This window comes from Tripterygium wilfordii, chromosome 15, assembly GCF_013401445.1.
Source record: "Tripterygium wilfordii isolate XIE 37 chromosome 15, ASM1340144v1, whole genome shotgun sequence".
In the NCBI taxonomy this organism is placed as follows: Eukaryota; Viridiplantae; Streptophyta; class Magnoliopsida; order Celastrales; family Celastraceae; genus Tripterygium; species Tripterygium wilfordii.
The window spans coordinates 10,921,736-10,941,702 of record NC_052246.1 but is presented as its reverse complement, the minus strand read 5'-3'; the positions used below and the strand labels follow the sequence as shown (position 1 = coordinate 10,941,702).

Genomic DNA, 19,967 nt, shown 5'->3' with positions numbered 1-19,967 from the left:
TAAGCTTTGATCATGCTGATAATGACTATACAATATATGATGATAGTTTGCTTGACTCGGCAACTGATAAACAAAAAATGACTTCTTCCTTTTTTAATTCTGCACATGTTCTTTCAATTTCTATTGTAAATGCTCTTCGTATGCTGCCCTGCTAATTTGTCATTTTGTTTCTTGTGTGCCTTTTTAAAGGTTAAGTTATGTCTTTTTCTTAACTTATAAAATATACTCCCCGCAATATCAGGTTATTAGTCGTGTGGAGCTGTGGTGTGGAGCCTTCTACCTTAAGTAGTAAATTGAGGTGTGCAATATCAGGTTATAAGTGTACATTTTGAATGGATGTCTCACACATCTTTTGACAATTAAACTCTCGCATAAGCATGGAGGGGGAACAAACTAGTTGTGGATCATTTTCGGGTGTTTGGGTGAATTGCATGTGCCCATGTTCCAGAGAAAAAACAAGAAAGAAAGAAATTGTATAATCCTATCATCAATAAATTTGGCATACATGGTAATGGAACAACATTATATTACTCATTATTCATAAAAGAATAATACATGCGTAGCGTGGGTATACACCTAGTTCAAGTATATACTAGTGTCAAATTCACTTGGAAATAAACATAAGCCTCACTAAGCATGTATAACCACATATCGCAAGTAACGTGGCATATTCACTTAAATTCAATTATCATAATTCAATACTTAATCAAATAGCGCACAAAAAAGATATATATCATCAAAATCATGAATGTAGGACCTATGATCTAACATAAATTACAAACAATATGTAATCCAACAACTAAAATAATACATAAATTATTACTCTGATACCCAAACACCCCACTTCTTGTGTTGTAATGTGCGGTTTGTTCGGATTATTAAATTTAGATTCGATTTAAAATCCGACAAAATTTTTGTATTTGAATTTTAGACTGGGTTTTTAAAGATGCCAAATTTAATTTAATCCGAATGGAACAAATCTTATCCAAGACTGTAAATTTGGCCGCAGGTAAAAGCTAAAAAAAATAAAAAACCACCCTTCAAAGGCAAACACAGAGAGAGAGCAGCAGACCATCTTCTTCTCTCTCCACCTACCTTTGCTTTGATTTTGTCCAACCAATCGAATACCGGACACACAAATCTCACTCCTCACACAATCACCAACAATGCCAGGTTCACCTTCAGGTTCCTCAACTTCTAAAACCCTTAGAACTTTGATTTCTACTTCGTTTCATTTCCCTTTTTCTAACCTCTTCTCTCACAGATGGTCGCGGCAAATGGAAGAGACGGAAGCGGGAGCCCCAAATCGCCCGGAAGCCCAAGCACGAAGAGGTCGACGATGAGGAGGACGACAACGACGAGTCCCTCGACCGCGAGGACTCTGAGGAACCAAACCAGAATCTGCTATCCGCTGCTGTCGCGGCCGATCTGAGGCCACAGGAGGTGGAGGTGCTGGCCGAGGGTGGGGTTCGCATTTGTGATTTCCCTGTAGTGGTGCGGCACACGGTAAGCCGGCCTCACTCGTCTGTGATGGCTGTTGTTGCTGCAGAGAGGGCGAATTTGGTAGGGGATAGTGTTATCAGGGGGCAGGTGGCGATGGAGTTGGAGAGTGTGTCTTACGGACAGCTTCAGGCGGTGTCTCGTGTTCCTGCTGAAAGCATTGCAGCTGCCACGACGGGTGGTAACGATCAGGAGAGGAGTGATGGTGGGAATTTGACGCCGCCGTATGTGATCACGCCTCCTCCTATCTTGGAGTGCGGCGGGATAGCTAAGCGGTTTGAGAGTAGGGTTCATGTAGTTCCTATGCATTCAGGTATTTGCTGCACTCTATACCTGAAGTGTATATATATGTTCATATTTTCCAAATATGCTATCAGTAGGTGCAAATGTATACGTATGGGCAGTTCCTACGTGCATACCCACCTCCACAATATGATCAATCTATAGATAAACATTTACTGTTGTTTGTACTTCAACTGCGGAATTTGGTTTATGAAACTCACTTATAGGAAAACGGGGTCTCATTAATGCATCTTTATTATTTATCAGGGGATTGCACTAGACTTATTTAAGCAATGTTTTAACATTTTCTTAGTTTGGCATTTTACTTGCATTGTACTTTGAACTCTATGTCGCTTCTATGATTTCTAGCCCCAAAATGTGGTTCTCTAGAGTTGATGCCATTGAGATAGTTGTCCTGTTGCACACATATTACATTTTCAATGTTTTCTGCTTCCTTTTCAAGTTATGGATGTTGTTTTAATTATCATGGCCTCTACATCAAATGCCCTGAGAGAATATAACATACCTTCGACTTATGATGGATGTTTTGTTCATATAATGGGCCGACCAAAGTAATATAATAATATTTGGGGATCCTTATTTGCTATGTACACTGTTATTGTCTTTTAAATCTATGTTCAAAAAAACGATATATATTTGTGTTTGGATGGGGGTGTGTGTGTGTGTGTGTCCGTCTGTATAAGTTTTTGAACCGAGTGGATTTAATGTTAGGATGGCTTATGGTTTTATTTGCCTGTTCCCCTTTCTTGTTCACTCTCTCTTCCATGTATGCTATGTGTTTCAAAGCTTACTTGCAGAATGTGATTCGGCAATTTATGTATGTATTCATTGATTATGCTCTGTTGTTTTGCACCTTTGAGAAGATTGGTTTTCGCCAGCCTCAATCCATCGACTTGAGAGACAAGTGGTGCCACTTTTTTTTTCTGGGAAGTCGCCGAATCATACACCAGAGAAGTACATGGAGTGTAGGAACTTCATTGTTGCTACATATATGGAAAATCCAGAGAAGATGCTTACAATTTCTGATTGCCAGGGTTATATAGTTGGTGTTGACAATACAGATTTACGTAGGATTTTTCGATTTCTTGATCACTGGGGAATTATCAATTACTGCACAGCTGCACCGAATTGTGAGCCTTTGAATGGTGGTTCCTATTTGAGGGAGGATCCAGGGGGTGAGATTCACGTCCCGTCAGATGCTTTAAAGTCAATTGAGAGTTTGATCAAATTTGACCTTCCAAAATGTAGGCTCAAGGCAACTGATGTTTATTCATCCATGTCTGGTAATGTTGATGATTTCTCTGGCTTGGATGACAGAATTCGAGAGCGCTTATCAGATTATCATTGCAATTCTTGTTCACAACCTCTTCCCAGCATTTACTATCAATCACATAAGGAGGTAGATGACATACTTTCTCTGTCACGAATTCATTTATGCTCTCTTTCACCTCATTACTGTGGCGTTTCTTTTGTTAATATCTTCATATCTTGCGGATGCAGTTTATACTTTCGAGGTAAACAAGTGGGTGGATGTGCACAAAAGTACTTGATATGGTGCCTGCTACCCAAATTTTTATTATCACACGTGACATTAGCAAAGTTTCTGTCTTGGCCTAACCTTGTTTGCAGACAACCGTAATTGTGCAAATGACTGTATTTAGGTCACTCTGCACCTTTCCGTTCTTGATTTTTTTGGTGACTTTTCTATTCTCGATGCTAATGAGCCTATTATAATTCAGTTCTGATTAGTCTGCTGATTATCTTATCAATAAAATTAAAATAAAGCCCGAAAAACCAATGAGACATATATTATACATTTTTATTTATCCACATAATTACTGCCTATTTGGTGTGTTTAATGAAGACGTCTTTGTCGCACATTCGATTTTGCATCTTAACAGGCTGATGTGCTTCTGTGTTCTGATTGCTTTCATGACGGGAAATTTGTTATTGGTCACTCGAGCATAGACTTTGTAAGGACGGATTCAACAAAAGATTACGGTGATACAGATGGGGAAAATTGGAGAGATCAAGAGACACTGCTGCTACTCGAGGCCATCGAAATTTACAGTGAGAATTGGAATGAAATTGCTGAGCATGTTGGCACCAAGTCAAAATCACAATGCATCCTTCATTTTCTTCGACTGCCTATGGAGGATGGAAAGTTGGAAAACATTGAAGTTCCAAGCATGGCTAAGTCTTCCAATGCATCAAATATATATGATCGTAGAAGCTTGCATTCAACTTCAAATGGTTATCAACGAGTCTTATTTATTGAAGGTTTGCACCTATAAAGTAATGGTGATTTGTTTGTAACTTTCAATGTTTTTTCTTTTTTTTAGGATCATCCCCTAATGATGATGACCCTGAAAGCAGGCTACCTTTTGCAAATTCTGGGAATCCAGTAATGTCCCTGGTAGGTGGCTATTGTTATCATATAATATTCCTATTGTCTTGAAATATTCTTTTCAGTCATATAAACATTTAATGTTGGAGCTTAATATATTACTTAGTAAATTGTACAGTGAAAATATTGGTAATTGTCCTAGTCATTCTTTAGCCTCAATACCATGGGATTTGAGTGGTTAAACTTTATTTCCCATGCATGCATTTCCTATTTCAGCTTTGTTAAGCTTCAAAGATGCTCTTCTTAGTTTATATGTTTTTTGTACTTGGGTGTAAATATTGCAATCTTTATCGATTTCAGTCAATGATCTACTTATTTTGTGCTTAATGGCTAGACAAACACAAGCACTGCATTCATTTTTCTCCTGACAATGGGCCAGACTTCTTTGAGTTTTATCCTATTCTGATCTGTTTTGCAACTTTATATCATGACAATTTGCTCTATCTTGGGAGTGTTTTTCTGACTGGAACTTTTTTCTTAAATGCTGCCTGTTTCTTTCCTTTAGAGCAGTATTTGATGTCAGTTGCACTGACTGTTGCTGCCCTTTATCTCTCTCATCCTTGTGAATTCCCGTTTCCTTTATTCATTATGAAATTTGAATGTTAGTAAAAAAAAATATATAGAGAAGAGCAGTATGAAACAAGTATGAGAAAGAACTAATCAGTCCAAGGAGGGATATTGGGGCATTTACTTTAGAGAAATAATGGAATTTGATTACGAGATGCACTTTCAAAATTTGCTCTCAGGATTTATGGATCTAACGAACTGGTGGGGGTTTTCTAGGTTGCCTTTTTGGCCTCTGCTGTTGGACCTAGAGTTGCTGCTGCCTGTGCCCATGCATCCTTGGTTGCATTGGCGGTGGATAATAGCACTGCTGCTGCTGGGAACATTGTGCAGAGGGGAGGATCAGTGCTTGATAGTAGGTGAGTCTGTTCTTGCCTTTATGAATACAACATAGTCATCTGTTACTGCCTGAAATCATGTCAAAATAATTTGTTCCGGGTTTTTTCATGCATAATTCGTTATATTGAAAAGTTACCATTGTTTTTTCCTTTTGTTGTTGATTTAGTGACTTAGATACATTATTGGTGGTTTTCTAAAACTTCCATTCAACCATGTGGAAGAGTTTTGCAGTAAATGAGCTCTATGAGCGCGGTATGGCTTTCTCCCTATGGGTGATGATTATCATGTGCGGTGATATGCTTTACTATTTTGACTAGAAACAAATTTTGAATCCTTGTGATAAAATTTCAAATTTTTTTTTGTTTATGACATGCAATCTCATTATTAAATATCTTTTACACTTGTTAAGGATTAATCTGGATGGTATGCATGGCAGAGAAGGCAGTTTCTATGGTGATTTGGCGAATTCAATTCAGCAAAAAGGTTGGAGCATGACTTTTACTGTTCTAATGATGTTTTTCTTCTTTCATGTCTCATATTTAATTAAAAAAAGTTTCTTTGGCTTTAACTTCAGAAGGGAACTCTGCAGTACATGTTTCTCGGGTCCAAAATGAGGCACAGTTCACTCCTATATCTGCAGAGAAAGTTGAAGCTGCTGCCAAAGCTGGTCTTGCTGCTGCAGCCGTTAAGGCAAAACTCTTTGCAGACCATGAAGAACGAGAAATCCAGAGGCTGTATGCCAGTGTTGTAAATCAACAGGTATTATTGTTGCAAATATTATGCTATCCTTTCTTTAATTTTCATAGAAGTTCCGTCTTCTCTCCCATCCTATTGAATATTTCCTTGTTCAGTAATCAGTATGTCGATTTGCATATATCAAGGCAGATATTAGTTGTTGGTTGGTGGATGAAGACAAGAGTTTAATCTCTTGAAATGGTTTTTATTTTCACTTTGCTTGGTCCCAGACTTCCTGGTTTTCTGTCTAAAACAAATAAATTTATCTATTGTCTTGAATCAGAATATTCTTTTAATCAACTCTGGCAACATTATACATCAGAAGGAAAAAAAAATGATGGATGTTAGGTTTCAATATTGCTGGTGGTATGTCCACATACTTCTCTGCCTGTGTGCAGTGGTGTGGATAAGCAGTCTATTCACCCCAAACGTATCTGTCCCCATCTACACCCTGTTGTGTTTGGGGGTTCAGGTGTGATTAGTCAACTTATTTCATTCTATTTGAGTGATTGCATTGAACGTCAAACCTATATAGAATTGCAATCGACTGAAATAGATCTCTTCTTTAGTGTGCCAATTATTTGCTGCTTGTGGAAGCTTTTGTTAGTTCATTTCGGCCTGTGTTCAGCAAGCTCATGCATGAATGTTCCATGTGGAAACTCCATAGTGAGATACATGACTCTACTTTCAAGCTTCTTGCGGTGTTACAAAAGTTTTTCTTTTGTGATATCATTTTCTTGTTTATTGAATAGATGTAGAGGCAAAATAGTTTTTACTCCGGAATACGTGAAGCTGTGCGTATGTTCAATTGTCAAACTATTTACTTGAATTCTTAATAAAGCACTCCGGAATAAGCTGTGCATGGTATCTTCAGCTGGCTCCTACTTAAAAATATAATTGTTAACTTCCTGTCAAAAAACTGCCATGGTTTTGGTCTGCAATTTGGCATATAAATTTCCCTATGCTGCAGTTAAAGAGATTGGAGCTGAAGTTGAAGCAATTTGCTGAAGTTGAAGCCCTGTTAACGAGAGAATTGGAACTTGTGGAGAAAACAAGGCTAAGGTTTGCTGGTGAACGGGCCCGCATTTTAGCAGCTCGTTTTGGAGGTGCTGCAGCCACTTCACAAATAAGTATGCCTGGCGTCTCTCCTCCCATTGTTAACAATAGTATTGGCAGCCATAGGCCACAAGTTGTGTCAGCATCTTTGTCACAGCCAAGCATTTCAAGCTATGGGAACAACCAATTGGTCCGTCCACAAATGCCATTTATGCCACGCCTGTCGATGTTTCTGTAAGGGCCGTGGCTTCCTGCGGAGACATCCTCATCAACTCCTTCAAATGTTATGTTCAGTTCCCAAGGAAATCCTCCGCCTGCCATCAATCATCCATCTCTGAGGTCTGTATCAGGGACTAGCTCTGCTCTTGGCTGACATTGATGAACAAGTTACTTTATTTAATTGTTGGAGGGTGGGAAAATCTATTATGAATGTGAATCTAATGTTAAATCGTACCTAAATTAAAAGAATTAAATATCAAATCAAACATAAAATAATATAAAATAATATAAACCAATTATTGGAGGGTGTGATTATTAAAGGGGGTAAGGATATCATTTCCCTTTACGAAATTGAAATTACAAATTTAACTTAATTATTTCTAATACAATTTAAATTCAATTCCGGCTTCAATTTAAATCCGATTCTTTATTCTCACCCGACCTTGTCATTCACGAAGTAATAATTCCACAAACAATTGCCTCATTTTTTTTAACGTCTCAATCTTCAACCAAGATTTTATTTTTGAGCTTTTTTTGAAAATAACACTTTTATATAATTTAATTAAGCATATAATGCACTTCAAATTTATTAGAAAAATAGCATCATGACGTTGTTTGTGACAACGGCTTGCTTGGTTTTTAACAAAGTTGTTGTTCACGACAGTAGTATCACATGAGTGATGCTATTAACAATAACGACATCACATAGATTATGCAATGCCATTTTTGAAACAATTTATGGTCGGCTACACTAAACTAAAAGAGAAAATCACTTGGAATTTGCATCGATGAACATTATTTGCATCTCATTTTTTACTAAGTATACCCCATTTTAATGTTTTTAAAGGGTTAATGGGTGTACTTAATAAAAAACGGGGTGTAAATAATGTTTATCATTTACATCTTGTCTCAGCACTCATTCCTATGTACAGCTAAACTCTCCACTAATCCCAAAAGCCCATGGACAACGAAACAATGACCTTAAAGAATAAGCAAGAGTTTGACTCCTACTCCTCAACCACAAAAGAATACCCCTAAACCCAATAATAGAAAAACAAATTATTGTAAATACATGTGCCACATGTTGAGGGGCTTCTCTTGCAAGGGTTGCATGCAATGGTATGGCTTGGCTATGAGACACGTGTATGAGTTTTGTTGAAAAAGAGTGGCAACAACTCAACAATTGCAATGACAGATTTTACAATTGTAAAGCATTTTCTTGTCTTAACTTTGTGACCCATTTTACAATTAACACTTGGACATGCTTCCCTCGACATTGTTTTACAACGCAAGTTGCGCTGAGCCTACAATGGCAAGAAGAAAAGCGAAAGCGAGATGAACAAGTACAATGTGCGACTTCTTTGGAGCTCGACTCTCGTGTCTATACTTTTGTGCTCAAAGATTGAATCCGAGACGATGACCCAGTTAGAGGGAAAGCTGTGCATTGTATTGCTACGTTGATCGAAGGGCATAAACTTTCATTTGGGTAGTTGGAGGGTATAGAGTTGTTCCACCGCTTACATAGAGAAGAGTATGAGATGAACCCTTTTGTTTTTACTGAGATGTTGGATTTGCTTGTGGGTATGGAGTGGGAGTGTGTTGGATGTTAAATTGTTACATCTGTAAACTTTATAATGACTCTAATATTGGAATATTGGGTCAGGTTCGCCCAACATGGGCTTGAACTAAACAATTAATGTTGGCCCAATACATGTTGAAAGGAATAAGAAATATAATCCTATCTAATTGAAGGATAAGGATATAAGGTTGTGTTTATGTCCTATTAAAGGACTCAAAGACACTAGTCTAATTCTATTTGAGAATGGAGATTATGCCCTAGTTCAGTTAGAACTCTCCTAAGGAGTTCTAACAGAAGTGTTGTACTCTCCTAAGGAGTTCTAGCAAGAGTGTTGTAGAGGGTTAAAGATACTTTTTAGAAACACAAAGTTCTCTTGTTTTCTCTCCCTCATCATACTCCATTCTTGGTGAGATCGAGCGTTTACTTTTTTTTGCAGTTCTAAAGGTTTTTGTGTTATGGATATTTCAGATCTAGTCTACTATCATATCCGAGACCTGGACGATCTTGTTATACAAGAAGATCAATTCTGTCAGTAGATATCTTGTATTGATATTCTTTTATTATTCAACATCTAATACATTCGTTGGGACCGTTCTTATTGATGTATATTTTGAGTGTGGGTTATGTACAGAGTGCTAGAGAGGTTTTTAATGGGATTGCTAAGAAGGACATGGTTTGTTGAATCGGGATGTTGACTTGCGAGAACAATTATTTTGATGCCGCTCTTGGTAAGAGCGGCATTGAATTACCCATGTGATGTCGCTATTATCATTAACGGCTTTGCTAGAAACAAAGCAAGCCATTGTTACAAACAACGTCATTTCTAATAATTTTGAGGTGTGAGCGTTATATATCTAATTAAATTATACAAAAGTGTTATTTTCAAAAATAACTCTTTTATTTTCAGAGTACCATCCAAGGTCTGGTTTGTTACATGGGAATAATATCGCGAGCTTAACCATAAAAACATGGTAATGGTCTACTCTGGTAGAGGTACATGGGAATAGTATCACCAGCTTAACCATAAAAACATGGTAATGGTCTACTCCGGTAGAGGTATATCGGCTAAATCTTGTCTGCAGGGTAAACGGTCTGCCTCCTCTGCTCCATTGCTAGGCCTTCCTTTCTCGTTCTCGAGCTGACCCCCCTCGACAAGCTCGTCTTTTACTGGCTCTATGAATGTCTTCACTGTATCCTTACGGAAAGTGAGATAGATGACTGCTACGATGTATACGGCCATTAAGGGGAATACAATCAGTCCCATAAACACATTTGCCACTTTAGGTAGATTGTTGTGAATTAACCAATCCACAAATGCTGTGCTTAGGTAGTATATATTGATGCCGATGATTCCAACACCAAGAATCCAGGAAATCACAATGATCTGCATTTTTAATCATAATCATTCTTTGTTCTAAACTTCTCGATGGACTAATTGAAATCGAAAAAAAAAGGAAACCGACTCACGTAAATCGAGTTCTTGTGAGGTCCCATTTTGGTTGCGCTGCTGCTGAATTTGAGAAGCGGAATGAGCGCAAATGGGAGTTCGAATGAAAGTATCATCTTCAACACCAATTCAAGTACTTTTATCAGATATATATGAGAATAATTCAATGATTGGGAATGTGACTAGTCGTTGTAACTAACCGATGCAATGATAATGAGCCGGCCTGCCCCTGAAGATCCACCGATAATCGACACTATGAGGCTCGGTGTTATGGCGATACATCTAGTCATTAAGTTCCTTAACCATGTCCTCATCTTAAGATCTAAGAAACCCTGACAAAAAACAACACCATCTACACATTTAAGTAAAGATTTTCGAATGTTACTGTCTACGCGTAGTTGTGTGAAACAGTAACTCAAACCTGCATAATATATTGTCCTGCATAAGTGCCTGTGATAGTAGAGCTTTGTCCTGAGGCTAGCACGGCAATGGCGTAGACGGTTGAACTCGACTTTCCCAACACATTCTGCAACATAACATGAATTAATATGAGAATTTCTGCTACAATTGTATGGAAATATATGTTTATGATTCAGACCTGCAGTAGAAAAGAAGCAGAGTTGAGAGTTAGATTGCTGCATCTATTGGCATTCTCCGGTGATAGTTTATCGGCTATGCAAACTGTCGCAGACACTGAGATTATTGCAACATTGATCAACAAAGCGACGAACAGAGCAAATCCGCTCTCTATAAGGAAGTACCGACATGCATCCTGCAAGATTTGTCACAACATATCATAGGTAAAACAAGATATGTGCATATAATGTTGATCTAATTTCCAGTTATTGTTCATACATTGATGCCTCGAACAGAGTTTGGTACTTTTCTTGAGAGGACAAGAGCAGAGTGAAGGAAGAGATTGTGCCTGAAAGAGACACAAAAATGTGATAAGATTTTAGCATAACACCGCAGTTCTATGGATCCCAATGTTTTTTTGTCTCGGTTATTCCAAATGATGAGATGGACGCACACGATTTCAAATGGATCATGTGAGGCCTATGATTTCACATGGATCATATGCGTTCATCTCAATATTTGATATAACTGAGACAAGAAACACTAGAATCCATGTCTTATCGCGCTAATAATAAAGGGAGTTGTCGTGAGAGGACATACGGCATAACAAGGGCGCCCAAGAGTGCGATAGCGTCGCCGGTGGCTCCATTGCCATTGAGTTTTGGAACAAACATGCCCTTAAGTACATCAGCTGCAGGGGGCTTTACAATACTCATCTCACCAAAAAAGCATCCAGCCATTACAAACACCATTATTGATATAAGCAATTCTAGTTTCCTCACCTGCCCCAACCAGATATACAAATAATATTAGCTTTTTTTTTTTGAAATACAGATGAGAAATATACTTCACATTAGAATCGAACATTGGACACACATATGCGTAACCCAACTAATTGCCAACTGAGCCACCTTTTGTCGGTACAAACATTATTAGCTACTCTTTTCTACTAGCTAGCCTTTTATTTTTCTCCTTCAGTAAGTTTTTTTTACATCATTTGTGAACTATCTTTTGTTCTGTTTTTACTTACAGTTTTTTTTTATTATCTATGTATGAGAAATAAAATATTAGTGTGTATAATCTAAGCACTAGAAATAGGGCAAAAAACAATAACTGGAATTCTCTTGGATAAGATCAAGAACATAACAACAAGGAATGGAGTTGAAAATTGGATTTTTTTTTGTGGACTCATAATTTAATTAGTACTACTTGCCTAATATATGATATATTTTAAAACAAAATTTTTTTTTTTTTTATTTGGAAAAACAATCCATCAGGAGATTTAAAAGGTTATCTCATGAATTATTTAAGTAGTATTAAATAAAATTATTTTAATAAAGAAAATAGAAAAAAAAAAATGTACCCCATATCTCTGGAGACCAAGGAGTAGGAGAGTACTACAACCAGTGATAAGAACTCCAACCCATACTGGAATATGGAACAATATGTTTAGTGCAAAGGCCGTCCCAATCACTGTCATAATAACACATTAAAAACTTGTTAATCCAACAATTAATTTATAATGAGCAAATAGGGGTAATGCACGTGTCGAACACTTAATTAATTAGTAAGTAATTTTTTATGAATTTAACGAATGAGAAAGAAATAGTTGTGCCTTCAGGTATATCAGCAGCAATGACAGCAACCTCCGCAAGCAACCAAAGGCAAAGTTTTACATATTTTGGGTACTCAGCCTTGCATAGCTCTGCCAAATGTTTGCCTGCAAAATTTACCATATCATCAACACCCAAAATTGCATTAAAATGTCGGAGTTACTTTTTCCTAAAATTTTTAAAAATATTTTGGTACGCTAAAATGGTGCATCGGTTGGGGAACCGGTGCTAAATACACGGGACCTATCCCAATCGAATAGTTAACGAGTAGTTAAAATCAGTGTTTTAAAATACCGTTTGAACCGGAAATCGAAGGGGTGATTTAATAAAGTATCGGTTAAATACTGGTTTGGTCAAATAACGGTTCAGTCGGCCGGTTTTCAGTATAAATACCGGTTGTCCAGTTTGAAAAAATTCAAAATTGAGAACTTTTTGATAACAAATAAAAAAAGTAAATTTTTTTTAACAGAGTAAAAATCGAACTGAATTGAGATTTAAATGGTTATGTTGGACTTGGACTTTATAATTTATATAGTTATGTTGTACTTTCTTATAAGAATGTTTGTTAATTGAAAATTAAATTTGATAATATTATGTTTAATTTGAGATTGAAAGTGTTATTATTTTATTAGGATGAATTTTAATTTATAGTATTTTTCTAGTATTTTTACTGGTTTTTTATAATTTATTATTAATTATAAAAAAATTTAATTAAACAAAGCAAACCGGCCAGCCGGTCAAACTGATTCAACCGGTTAAACCAGTTATCGGTGGCCTACCGATACGATTTGAAATCCAATTTTTAAAACATTGGTTAAAAAATGCGTACTATAATCGAGAGATTGTGGCGTTAATCTTACCAGTGCTTACACCAAGATTAGCGGCCAGAGATTGAATTATGAGTGCAAAGATTAAGCCAACAAGTACCACCCACAGCAACTGAGATTACCAAAACCATATATATATCATCACATTACAGTATTATACTACTTAATTCATATATATATATATATATATATATATATATATATATATATATATATATATATATATATATATATCATTATTAATGAATTTGACAATTGAATCTTCTTTAATTAATTACCTCATATCCATGGTTAGCTCCTGCTTGCAGATCAGTTTCCACTGCGCTCAAAGAAAAAAAAAATTAAATGTGAGGAATTTCAGGCTTCAAATTATAATTAATTAGCAGCTTGTTTAATTAATTTGACAGAGAAACTCACAGTTGCCAGGATCAAGATAAGCTAACGAGACAAGAAAACCAGGCCCAACGAACGAAAAAAATGCTTTCCATCCTAGTTTCTAACCATTAAAACAATCATCAAATTAAACAATATATATATATATATATATATATATATATATACATCTCTGGAAACATTAATCATAGTGTTTATATGTTAATCCACCTGCTCTTGATCAATGTGTTTGTCGTCGACGTTCTCCAGCTCCTCTATATTGAGAGCTACTATGCGATTGCTTCCTCCTCCTCCTCCTCCTCGGTCGCTTGAAACGATGTCGCTTTGATTCTGCTGGCGGCCTTCCATCTCTCTTATTTAATTCTTGCTGAAAATCTCTCACAAGCTTAGTTTGTAACGTGAAGAAGTGATCACATATTTATAGGCACTAAAAGTAAGTGACAATTTAGGCTTCATCCAGTTGGTCCTTTCCTTTGTCCACCACAAGTCGCTGTCTTGATCACTCGCTATTTTATATAAACAAATCATATGACACTTGCATTTTGGACATCCTTCAACTATATAATCTCTCTCTCTCTCTCTCTCTCTCTCCTCTCTCTATAGTCTACACCCACACACACACACATATATATAACGTAATTGCATTTAATTTTATTCTATATATAGTTTGTTGTAATACTATCTATTTGCATTTCCTACTGTAATTGGCTCTCGTCATAATCCATATAAACACATACACAGACGTTAACTATATAATTAATGAATTTGTGTTATTGGTGAGATTTTTTGTTATATATGTGCCCGTTTGGTAGAGCGGTTGTATTTATTTTCAACGCTAACGGTTAAGTTGTCGAAAAAAAAATGAATTTAAAGCGGTGTAATATGCTGTAAGGTGTTTACGAACTAAAAGCTTATGCTATTGAAAAAGTTTTTGAATTAAAGTATTATAATATTAGATTTTATGATTTTATACTATATTTTGTTACTAAATTTAATCTAATATATATAATTTCTAGTAAAATTAATTTTAAGTATAAATTATTAGATATTTTATATCAAAATTAAAATGATTATCTTAAAATATTAATAAAATATAAATTTTTTGAAGTAAAATTATTTAAAAATGTTAAGTAGAATAATATTATATAACAAAAAATTATTAAATATGAATGTGACATGCGCTTTGACAATTGACAATCAAGTTTTAAATTGTTCTGGATTTTGTGTAAGACGAGTACATATGATGAGCATCAACTCATTTTTTTATGTTGCATAGATGTGATCCATGCCTTCCCAATTGTATATAAGTAGTTAACGAGTGCATAAGTTAATATAAGTTGTGGATATCCGCATAAGATAATTCATGTATATATATAATTTTATTCCATTTATAGTTTGATGCTATACTATCTATTTACATTTCCTACTATACTTGCCTCTTGTCCTAATCCATATAAACACATGCACATACTAAAAATAATCAATTTCATCAAGCTATATATAGAGAAATTAAATGTAATTAAACGTTAACTGTATAATTAGTGAAACATATCATTAGGATTTATATTTTTCTATTTTATGAAAAGAAAACAATTTAGAAGAAATTGTTTAGAGAAAAACAAAGAAGATAACATATTTAGAGAGAGAATGCTGTGAGCTTCAGAGAGAGAGAGATTGACTGGATATATGTATTGTAGACATATATTTTTGTATTTATTTATTTGTTTCTAATTTTTGTAAAAAAAATGTTCAATTTTACACCTATTTTCAATTTTTACTTAAACTAAAGTCATGTGAGCAAATTAGATCTATGTCAGCATGTTTTGACGGAAAATGGGATGGAAGGGCTAACATGGTCCACTATCCAAAATTGAAGAGCTTCTTTGACAAAAAAAAGAAAAAAAATTGAGGGGTTTAGTTGACCCATTTTTGAAAGTACAAGGGTTTTATCGTTACTTGTCCCTAATAAAATTAAACTCCATTTTAGAGAGAACTCGCGCCATTTTATTTTATTTTACTTAAATTTATACCTTTTTGATCCTTTTCAATGCAACAATTAAACACTAAACACAATTAATGACTCGATAAATCTCATGAACATACTCGTTTAGTTTAATTAATTAGTTAGAGAACGAACACAAAATCATAAGATTGTTAATAGCTTATATTCACTAAAAACCTTAACCAAAAAAAAAGCTTGAAGGTAATTAAAATCAAGAGTTAGATCATTAAAAGCTCGGCTTAAGCTCTGAAAGCAAACAAACTCGACAAATTAGGCCATGGAGTTACTTGCTTTTGAATTATTACATGGAAAAACATGCCTCAATAAACCCATAAAATGCACGCAAAACCCTTTTCTTTTCCCCAAGTCTTTTTGTTGGCTATGACATATGTAACATATAACTAATATTAGGCCTTTAACCTGATGGTTTGATGGATTGTAATCAATATAGAGGGCGGTGTTCTTCAATTTGTCTATTTATGTTTGGATTTGTTATATCAATTAGACAATCAGACCAATTAAGGAACACTAGCACTGTGGATTCCTTGTGAAAGTGTGCCTCTCTTAATAGTGGTTATAATTTTAATTTGTTTATTATTACTAATTAAATTTAAGGCCGGCATACCTACTTCAATAGCATTCGAAAAGTATATAAAGGCACAAAAGGCATTCTCTTGACTACTTAGGAAAGAAATTTGGAACCATTTAGTTGTATTTCAACATCAAAAAGAATCATCATTTACTTTATTTTTTCAAAAAAGGGAAAAAAAACATCAGCACGTATGTCATGGAAACTATAAATATGTGCTGATGTCGTTAAGCACTCGAACTCATGACGATAATAATAATAATAACAGTGATAATAATAAATAAAAAAATATGTCATATTTGTAGAGGAATTATCTTATGATTGATTTTAAAATTTGAAAATTGATTGATTTTACAAACCCAACGATATATTTTTATTTGAAACAAAAATCAAATGCAACCTGAAAAAATGTTTGAAATGTCTTTCGCTTTACATTTAACGATCCAGAATTATCATACATTTTTCTTGTTAGATTTAATTCTTGTCTCAAACAAAAAATATATCATTGAATTCATAAAATAAAATACAAATATTTTTTTCATATTTTTCAAAAATATTTTAAACCCTAAAAGCTAGGACCTCATAGGGGTGCCGGGGACCTGCTGTAATAAATTACAGCTGGTCCCGTTGTAATGCCCTTTTTGGGCATTAAAATTTTTTATTTTTATTTTTAAAAATCATAAATATGTAGTGTTCATCGCAACGAACACAACGATATTTTTTTGTTCGAAAAAAAAATCAAATTCAACATGAAAAAGACACAACAATTGTACACCATCGGATATAAACTCAAAATATTCGATCTTTTGATCAAGATGAATTTGATTTTTGTTTCAAACAAAAAATACACCATTGGATTAGTTATGAAAAATATCATATATTTATAATTTTTAAAAATAAAAATAAAATTTTTTATTACCCATAAAGGGCATTACAGTTGGACCTGTTGTAATTTTATTACAGCAGGTCCCGGACACCTCATCCTCATAGGATATTTCTTGTATATTTATATATTTATGCCCAAATGCGATCCCATGCGTTATTGCATCACAACTCTCTTATTTCCTAAGTGAAGTAAAGTAACTTAAATATATATAGAAGAATTCTCACATAAGGATTTAATGTAAAAGTGTATGTTTACATCATTGATTTGAAATATATGGGACCCAAAACAGTGGATCCCACTTGTCATTGCATTCATCCAGACCAATAAACATACACCCCTATATATATATATATATAGAGAGAGCATGGTTCTCACATGCGGACGTCCGTTTATCGTGTGGCTACAAAAAAGAAGTGCATCAGTGGGGCCCTGCTGTCAAGGAATGATTATCGCATCTGTCCGCTGAAATAGAAGTCCGTAAAGAAAATTTTCTACGGAAGTCGGCAGCAGAGACTCGTCCATATATATATACGTCCATACACCAACATACTCCAAAGCTCATACTTAATACATAAACAAGTCACAAGATGGATCTGAGAGTGGAGACAAAAAGCTCCATAATTCCAATATTATTTTCTTTCTATTAGCTAAAGGCTAACGTTAGGATATCAAACAAACAATCCATAAGCTGAAGTCCAGGGCGAAGCTACGGTATAGTGAGGGGCAGTTGACCCACCTCAATTTTTTTATAACCCTTAGTATAATCAAATTTAAATAAAGACTCCCTAATATATAGTAAATTACAAAAGACCCCCCTAAATATATAGTAAACTATAAAAAGACCCCTTGAATTTGTCCCACCTCACCTCATGGACTTTGGATCTCCAAAGATTATTATTGACCATTTGATTTGTCTACAAAAAATAAAGTATAATTAATAAATAACCTAAAAAAATTAATAGATTTAATAATAGATAACTCAAAAAAAAAAATTTGGGGGCAGCCCCGCTTAGCTTTGCTCATCCTGACATGAAATCTTTTGTCCGCCCTTACAACCCCTCATGTGATGAGCTGGCATTGCCCCTGCTGCTGAAGTCAACCATTGAACTCCAACGAAAACCAGAATAGTGGCAATAAATAAGGTTAGACAATGACAAGGATGATGATGAAGAAGAAGATTTTTATAAAATAGAGAGAATGATGTGATCAACAGGAGTGATTGTAATTGGCTATCATCAGCCAATGCTGCGTTCCACGCTGTTAATTCTTCTTGTCATAAGATCGAAAATCTAGATTGATTGATTAAGGTTGTTTTCATGCTGTCTAGACAAAACATTAGCAATCGACTTCTGGTTATTAAACAATTTATGTTTTACTTCTAAATCCCCACTTAGATAAACAACAAATTGTGCCATCACAACAATAGACACTTCAACTAATTTGATAGAATATTTGGAGTTGGCTACAAGGTTCTGTAAGAAAATTAACATAAATCTATTACGTGTATTCATTTCCACCATTCATTTCTATCCAGGATTATACTTTCATAAACTCTTACTGAATCTATATCATTTCGTACTATTTTAAGTCATGTCTTTTTAGGTCTTCCTACTCTCCTATACAAATTCTTTCGATTCTCTTCACTGTCGCACCGCTATCTCTATGTTGTACATGTTCATATATACCATCTTAAACATTTTTCTAACAACTTATCTTTAATTGATGTTACTTCTACCTTAGCGCTAATAATCTCATCTCTAGTCTTATATTCCCTCATGCGGCCACACCCAACAAGACATTCGGCATTCCTGCTACATGTATTTTTTTGGATATATATGTTCCCTTTATAGTACAAGACTCATAACCATATAACATTGCGGGTCGTATCGAATTTTTCTTTTGACCTTAAAGGATTCTTTTGATCGCATAAAACCCCGAATGCACACTTCCACTTCATCCACCCGTTTTTAATCTTATTAATTACATCTTCATTAATATTTCTATCATCTTAGAAAATCAAGCCCAGATATTAAACTTTTTTTTTTTTTGTGCTTCTCTCTCATCTAATTCAATTGTTTGTTCATTCTCTCGTCTACTCTTAGTACTCTCACATTTCATATATTTTGTTTTAGTCCTGCTTAATTTAAATCTATTAAACTCTAAGTTAATTCCTAATATTGTTTCATCCACTACAATATTTCATCTGCAAACAACATACACCAAGGCAACTCACCTTGAATACGTCTTGTGAGGTCATCCATAACTATAACGAATAAGAACGGGCTTAGTGCCAACCCCAAGTGAAAATCTATTGTGATAGAAAAGTCTCATGTAACTCTTCTATTAGTCCCAATACTAGTCACGACTCTTTTATACATATCCTTGATCATAGTAATATAAAAAAAAGTCTCATGTAAATCTTCTATCAGTCTAAATACTAGCCACGACTCTTTCATACATATCCATATCCTTGATCATAGTACTACAAAAAATAAAGACTCCTCTCTTCTTTAAGTCCACCACATTACTTCACTAGATACTCTATTATATGTTCTCCAAGTTTATAAATACTAAATGGACAATTTAAAACAGCATCAAAGTCAACTACATAAAGTCCGAGAAAATAGAAAGGAATACTCATGCAATTACCATATCTGGTGATACATGTATCCTGGACCATCAAATACCATCCTCTGCACTATCCAGTCTACTAACTCAGCCTTCTACCCTCTTCAGAAGGTTTAACCTAGGTAGAGTGAGTGCCCTAGTTTTCAACAATGTGTTAGGGATGCCAAGTTAATCAAACAGCGAAAATAGAGATTTGAGCATCCATAACAAAAGCATTGATCCCCAGTTTCCACTACCATCGTCATCTTCTAGGTTGAATCTACTGCTTTCATTTAACCCACTTCATGGAGTTCTCATGCTATCG

At 35.0% G+C, this 19,967-nt stretch overlaps 2 protein-coding genes across 2 annotated transcripts; one reads left to right on the top strand and one right to left on the bottom strand.

Moving 5' to 3' along the window:
- Nucleotides 1-1,036: 1,036 nt before the first annotated feature.
- On the top strand, nucleotides 1,037-7,358 carry LOC120017217 (SWI/SNF complex subunit SWI3C-like). The gene is made up of 9 exons (XM_038870367.1): nucleotides 1,037-1,185; nucleotides 1,265-1,813; nucleotides 2,667-3,202; nucleotides 3,705-4,056; nucleotides 4,146-4,219; nucleotides 4,994-5,133; nucleotides 5,523-5,596; nucleotides 5,688-5,872; nucleotides 6,819-7,358. The coding sequence occupies exons 1-9, from the start codon at nucleotides 1,167-1,169 to the stop codon at nucleotides 7,140-7,142; spliced, it is 2,253 nt and encodes a 750-aa protein (XP_038726295.1). The 5' UTR covers nucleotides 1,037-1,166; the 3' UTR covers nucleotides 7,143-7,358.
- Nucleotides 7,359-9,722: 2,364 nt separating this feature from the next.
- On the bottom strand, nucleotides 9,723-13,906 carry LOC119979879 (metal transporter Nramp5-like). Its single transcript, XM_038822500.1, has 13 exons — nucleotides 13,769-13,906; nucleotides 13,583-13,661; nucleotides 13,444-13,484; nucleotides 13,199-13,277; nucleotides 12,341-12,445; nucleotides 12,089-12,198; nucleotides 11,326-11,507; nucleotides 11,005-11,074; nucleotides 10,748-10,921; nucleotides 10,571-10,675; nucleotides 10,350-10,481; nucleotides 10,170-10,265; nucleotides 9,723-10,086 (listed from the first exon to the last, which is right to left on the bottom strand). Exons 1-13 carry the CDS (start codon nucleotides 13,904-13,906, stop codon nucleotides 9,745-9,747), a joined length of 1,653 nt encoding a protein of 550 aa, XP_038678428.1. The 3' UTR covers nucleotides 9,723-9,744.
- Nucleotides 13,907-19,967: the final 6,061 nt, after the last annotated feature.